At 46.0% G+C, this 7,153-nt stretch overlaps 1 protein-coding gene across 1 annotated transcript; it reads left to right on the top strand.

Annotated features, from left to right (window-relative positions):
• Positions 1 to 905: 905 nt before the first annotated feature.
• LOC125439605 (transforming growth factor beta regulator 1-like) lies at positions 906 to 1,986 on the top strand. The gene is made up of 2 exons (XM_048508719.1): positions 906 to 914; positions 1,339 to 1,986. Exons 1-2 carry the CDS (start codon positions 906 to 908, stop codon positions 1,828 to 1,830), a joined length of 501 nt encoding a protein of 166 aa, XP_048364676.1. The 3' UTR covers positions 1,831 to 1,986.
• Positions 1,987 to 7,153: the final 5,167 nt, after the last annotated feature.

Here is a 7,153-nt window from a genome sequence, read left to right as displayed (position 1 = left end):
CCTGTGCGAATGGCTCCCTGGGGACGGCGTTTTTGCCATCCCCAGGGCGCCGTAAATGGCCCGTGCAGAAAGGGCCCTTTTAGGGGACTGTGATCTTGAAACTGACAGTTTCCCCATAAGGTTTTGAAGAGCCCTAGGATTTCCCACTGTTTTGTTTTTCAGATGGAGAACAACTGTGTTCTAAGAATTTAGATGCAGCCACAATGTCTCAATGCCAAACAGTACAAAGCTGGATGGCGCTTCACCCATTTTAATGAGGATACACCGACTCTTCATGATACTTCCCAACAGCGCTGGTTTAACCCAACAGCAACAGTAGCATCTGCTGCAGGGCCTACATTTTTGAAGGCACCGCACTAAACGTTTGCAAGCTGTCTGGTGAAACTGGAACCTCACCATATTTTCACGATCCGGCGATGCTGTTGTTTACATGTCGGAGGAGCTCATGCAAAATCTAAAAAAAAAATGTAACTTTAAAAATTGTAGTTTTCTCAGTTTTGACATTTGAAATCGATACCTGCAGGTAAGTTGTGTCATTATTGACGCATCAGACATTTGTTGTATTGTGTGTCTGCATAGCAAATGGGGAAAAAAGAATTACTTTACTATGCAAGTAAATAATTTTATTTATTTATTTGTTTGTTTGTTTGTTTGTTTCTTAGATTTGTAGACCGCCCCATCCCCAAGGGGCTCTGGGCGGTGCACAACAACATCAACATATATATATATACAGTTTATAAATAAACAATTATTACAGTTACTAAAAACCATTAAAACCATTAAAAACAGCAGTCAATACAATAATAACAGGCGTCCCATAACCCAATTTACTAAAAAGCCTCCCCAAAAGGAGGGAACAGCCGGACTCCTCCCTAGGAGGGTAACATAGATGTAAACAAAATAGAATGGTAAAGGTAAGTGAGTAAGTAATTTATGTTTTAATGTATATGTGCATTTTTAAAATGTACGGCCCCTCGTAACATACGCTACAGGCCCTTCATTAGCTTAATCTGGCCTTGATTCCTGCTAATGTTACCCTTCTTTTTAAAAAATCCACATGGATGCAACATGAGAGATGGAGGCTGATTGGCTGTAGGTGCACCAAAAAGCTTCAACCTCAACAGATGACCAGCTATGCTGAATGCTGGCACCAGTTTAAGCCCAGAGCATATGAAATTGCCGCAAGGCCCCATTGATCGGACCCAGCAGGGCTGCTGTTACATCCTTAGGAGCAGCAGTGGTGTAGGAGGTTAAGAGCTCGTGTATCTAATCTGGAGGAACCAGGTTAGATTCTCCGCTCTGCCACCTGAGCTGTGGGGGCTTATCTGGGGAATTCAGATTAGCTGCCTCTATACGTGCCAGATCAAGGACGGTGGGGCTGGGCCATCCTTCGAAATCGCTCCCGAGGATGAGCCAGGTTGCGTCTTTGATGGCCCCACGCCTGATGCCAGTCATGCTCAGCTCCTGGAAGCTGTGGGTGCGGCCCAGCTGGAACCAGCAGGCCCTGAATTTTTTGGCCTCTTGCACCCAGCTATCCAGCACCTCATCCAGAGCTGCCCAGGGGCACGCAAATGTGGAGGGTACCGCTGGTTCCGCTTCGAGGTGTGCCGCCCAGCAGACGGGGCCCTGCCCGAGGCCTTGCCTTCAGGAAACCCGGGCACTGATTATGAAGCTTTCCAGAACCAGGGCTTGGCGGGGCCCGTGGGCTTGGACTTCCCAGAAGCCACTCCTTCTCTGCCCGGTGGGAACGGATACGCGGAACTCTTTCTGCCCTGTGCTCCAACAGGGGGGTCCCCCATTCCCCCGAGCCCAGAAAGTGACACTGACTGAATTTTGCCAGGTAGAACTGGAAAGCTGGGAGCGCCCCCCACCACCCCTAAACTTTCCTGTGGCCGAAACTGCATGGACATCTGAAACGGCTGGCACTGTAGTTTGCATAGTGGCTCTCATAGCATGCATAGGGATTAAGATAATTTATATCTATGAGTCCGTGGTGTATCTGCATTGACAGATTCTTGAGACAAGTACTTCAAATGATTATCAATAAAATTAACAAGATTAGCCTGTACACTCCCACACGCGCCAGCTGGGTGACCTTGGGATAGTCACAGTTCTTCTGAGCTCTCTCAGCCCCACCTACCTCACAGGGTGTTTGTTGTGAGGGGGGAAGGGCAAGGAGATTGTAAGCCCCTTTGAGTCTCCTACAGGAGAGAAAGGGGGGATATAAACCCAAACTCTTATTATTATTATTACTGGATTCTCCCAAAATTCTACTTCTGAGAAGTATTCAAGGAAAGGTAAACAGGGAGGATCATAATGCAGTTTAGTATTTGCCAATGCATTTTAACATATCGACAGTCAAAGTGCAGAAAAAAAACCCTAAATGGCAACCACAGTTCACCCTTCTGACATACTATAACACCTCCGTTACTCAGACCAGGGAACTTAATCAAAGGTCTGCTATGTCAACAGACTTTTAATTAGGTGTCTTATTAAATGAACCCTTCTCCCTCCTGGCAAGATTTTAAAAGCCAGGATGGTTCCAGTGGTCCAGAGCACAAGTGGTCATCCTCCCTTTTCCAAGGACCTTGTCAGCATCTGTAGGCAGGATCACTCTGAAAATATGTCTATGGGGCGATTCCGCACACGAGTAAAATAGGTTCGACCCAGTTCCCTGAGAAGGGTACTGACCTAGGTCGAAGCCATTGTTGTTCCCCACTCCAACCAGCTTGATCCCAGCTCGGAGGGCGGAATCATCCTGTGCCTCTTCACCGCTGTGTTCCGATTGGCTACTGTTCTACGGCCATGTTCTGTCTATCCCCACACACGTTATAAAAAAACTGCCACAGGAATGGAGGGATGAAGGTGGCGTTTTTTTAATTGGCCAGCTGTACGCATTCCCGAAACACTCAGCTGTGATTGGCTGAATAGGGGACTCCTGGCACCAATGATTCCACACTTTACTGGAATCGAGCTGAGTTCGAGCGTGGTTCCCTGAAAAAGTAGTAGTTCCCAACTGGAGTCGGAAATTTGACTGTTACACGGGGCGAAGCTGGTACAAAACCACGTCGATCCCAGTGGTTGTGCGGAGCACTTAGGTCGGATGCAGCTTGAACTTAGGTTGATAACGCAAGTGCGGAATCGCACCCCAATCCAGCCTCTGCTTCAACAATGACAGCAATTCTTACCCCACCGAGAGCCTCTGCCATTGCCAACCAGATTGGCTGCCCTGAGCCCAGCCCTGCCACTGGGGCAAGTTGCTCCAAGCCCAGCATCTCTGTCACCATTGATGTTTGGGACAGTTGTGCTCTACTCAGGACCATCGATGCCAGTGCCTGAGCTGGCCACGCCAGGCCTGATGCTGCCACTGCTGTGACCGGGGCCCCAACATGCCTGCAGGCCTCCTGCCAACCTTGCCAACAGAGGAGTGACCAAGATGGGGTCTAGAGAGTTGTGATTGCCATGGCAACCCCCAGTGCAAGTGGTTGCACCTGCAGGGCTCATGGCGCCAGTTGATGATGTCATCAGCTGGCATCAGGAAAACAACAGCCTCAGTGAGATTAGAGAATTCTCAGTGAAGACCAGAGAATCCCCAGCAAAGATCATAGCACCCTCCCTGCCCACTCTGGTAAGCCATTGCAGAGGACTGGATCTACCACAGGAAAAGGCTGACCTAACTGTTGCTTTGTGAACTATTCTAACTGAGGCTCATTCCGCACAGGCAGAATAATGCACTTTCAAACTGCTTTCAGTGCTCTTTGAAGCTGTGCGGAATAGCAAAATCCACTTGCAAACAATTGTGAAAGTGGTTTGAAAACGCATTATTTTGTGTGTGCGGAAGGGGCCTGAGAGAGCTGCAAGGAGACAGCTGCTTGCAGACTATGGATGGCACATGAGGAATGCTTCACAAAATGGCAGTCAGAGAAGAAGAGGTAGAAACAGCACCAAGGACAGCACCGGTTAGCAATGAACCCCCACAAATGCCCGTAATGAGCGTGTGCGTTTTAATCCTCATGTAATCAAATAAAAAATGAGCACGTTCAATTAGCTATGCTGTGGTGAGAAGCTATCTCCGGATGGGTTTTACGAGCAACTTTTTTTCTGGGGAGCAATACTTTGTAGACGATAACTCCAACCCCTCGTAGAGAGAAATGTTCCCTTATCGAGACACCAATCCATCTGATACACTAGTTAGAGCCACCGAAAGTCCATTTACTTTCTTTAAAAATCTAGTTCTGTAAAGTATTTTAGATACGCCGTTCAGTTTTTGTCCACATATAGCAGACAACAGGCTCGGCAGATAACAGCTCAGGAACAAGGTTGTGCATGTTTCGTTGGAGAAATTGAATTTTCGTCTTTGCCGTCCACACTTTCTGTATTCCCTTATCTCTCCATCTATTGCTTTCCTGTGTTTCCGTGTCTCTCTTTTAATACAGGAAACAGGGTTTGGGGAAAGGGCTCGATGAACAAGCTCTACCAACACTGATATACTTTGATGCGTGAGCACCTTTTTGCGGTAATAATGAAAACTGCCACTTCCTATCAGGTGAAAAGGGAAATTCCAACAGCAAGTGAATTACATCATGTACTATAGTAAAAAGGGAGGCGCTTTGTCTTTATTAATGAAAGTTGCTAATACGTTATTAATTAAACTAAGAAATAGCCACTCAATGATGGAAGTGTTTGAAATCTGCCATAAAGTCCAGCTTGACATTTCAGAATTCCTGCTAGACTCTTTAAGGCAGGAGTGTCCAACTCATTTGCTGTAAAGGCTGGATTGGACATAAATGTCCCTTGGTCAATCCGGACCATGGCCCTATTCATGCAAATCCCTGAAAATATTTCCAAGACATTTGAGTCCCCCCCTTTACAATGATTTAGGTCTGCACTCACCCCCTCCAAATGATTTCTGGCTGCCATTTTGGGATGTTTGCCTTTTATTTTGAGTTTGGAATCACTGTTTCAGCACTTCACAGAAGGTCCTGCAATTCTCTGCACCTTCTACACCCCCTCCTTTGGAAATTAACCCCCCCCCACACACACACACACACAAAAAAACTGAACAAACTGCACAAATGATTCAAAATGGGTGAGGGGCAAGGAGTGAGCTTACCAAATAGCACCGATGAGGAAGCGCAGGAAAGGCAGAGAGGCATGGGAAATGATTTAAACTGCAGTGGTGGCAAACCTTTGGCACTCCAGATGCTATGGACTACAATTCCCATCAGCCCCTGAATCGGCCATGCTGGCAGGGGCTGATGGGAATTGTAGTCCATAGCATCTGGAGTGCCAAAGGTTCGCCACCACAGATTTAAAGGGACCACACAGGCAAATGAAGCCATTTTTGAAACATTTCAGCCAGCGAATCATTTTAAAAGGGGATTTGTTTAAAAAGCTTTAAGGGTGCAACTAAAACATTTTGGGGTACAAACAATGTGGAACTTCATGGAGAAAATGTTTTATTTCCTGCCTCGAAAAGTTATAGAGTGTTTATGCAGCAAGGGCCCTCATGTACCAAAAAATGTAATCCAGCCTCTGTTTAAAAACCTCCAAAGAAGGAGACTCCACCACGCTCTGAGGCAGTGAATTCCACTGTCAAGCAGCCCTGTCAGTCAGCAAGTTCTTCCTAATGTTTAGGTGGAATCTTTTTTCCTGCATCTTGAATCCGTTACTCCGTGTCCTAGTCTCTGAGACAGCAGAAAACAAGCTTGCTCCCTCTTCGACATGGCATCCCTTCAAATATTTAAACATAGCTATCATGTCCCCCCTTAACCTTTGCTTCTCCAGACTAAACATCCCCAGCTCCCTAAGCCTCTCTTCATAGGGCATGGATTCCAGACCTTTTACAATTTTGGTTGCCCGCCTCTGGACACGTTTCAGCTTGTCAATATCCTCCTGAGTGCCCAGAACTGAACACAGTACTCTAGGTGAGGTCTGGCCAATGCAGAGTAGACCTTGGTACAATTACTTCCCTTGATCAAGACACTATACTCTTATTGATGCATCCCAGAATTGCATTGGCTTTCTTGGCTGCCGTATCACACTGCAGACTCATGTGCAGTTTGTGGTCTACTAAGACTCCCAGATCCCGTTCGCATGTACCGTTGTCCAGCCAGCTGTCACCCACCCTATATCTTTGTGTTTCATTTTTTTTCTGCCCATGTGTAGAATCTTACATTTATCTCTGTTGAAATTCATTTTGTTAGTTTTGGCCCAGATCTCTAATCTGTCCAGATCATTTGGAATCCCGCCCCTGTCCTCCAGGGTATTAGCTACCCCTCCTAATTTGGTATCCCCTGTAAATCTGATTAACATGCTCTCTATTTCATTATCCAAGTCATTGATAAAAAATATTGAATAGCACTGGGCCCATGACAGACCCTGTGGCACTCCACTGCTCACTTTAATCTTTCTAAATATACTAGGCTCCTGGAAACTCTTTGGTGGATTCCACACAGCACAAATATACATACATAGGCCTTTATTGGCATAGTCAGAAAAAAGTTACATGAATTGGGAACAATTGCATGGATACATGATAGATAAAAGGCCCCACGGGGAGCACAACAAATACGTTCTACTGGGAACTCTCAACTATCTCCGCAATGAAATTGGCGATCTCTTCACAAAGACCGGGGTCCAAGTTGTTTAACAATAGAGATAACCTAGTCAGATCAGGCAGCCCAGATTGGAAGAAAAAATGTAGGTTGGTATATTTAGATCTGATGTTATCAAATCTGGTGCAGTGCAAGAGTTGGTGAGTCAGGGTTTCAACCACATTAAGTTTGCAACTGCATAACCTTGCGGATTTATCTAAATTGCTGAACCTACCCTTTAATAGGGAAGAGGGCATAACGTTAAAACGCACAACAGTGAGGGCTCTCCTTGCGCGTGGGTTCGTTAAGGTATGGAGGTAATAGGCCATACGTCTCTGCTCAAATGGAATTAGGAGTTGTGTTGGAAAGCAGGTTCGTTTGGCTGCTAGATGCAAATTTGCAAATTCTAGGTCTAAAAGCTGATCTCTGAGGTTATTGTACGCTTCTGAGTAGTACATTAGGTAGAGAGATTCAATAGGCAGGCCGATGGAAATAATCTTTCTCTCGATTAGAGAAAACCAAGGGTTAGCCTGCATGTCCTGTAGTGTCAATGAAAC

The sequence above is a fragment of the Sphaerodactylus townsendi genome, linkage group LG10 (genome assembly GCF_021028975.2).
Source record: "Sphaerodactylus townsendi isolate TG3544 linkage group LG10, MPM_Stown_v2.3, whole genome shotgun sequence".
NCBI classification, from domain to species: domain Eukaryota; kingdom Metazoa; phylum Chordata; class Lepidosauria; order Squamata; family Sphaerodactylidae; genus Sphaerodactylus; species Sphaerodactylus townsendi.
This window is presented reverse-complemented; position numbering and strand designations above follow the sequence as displayed.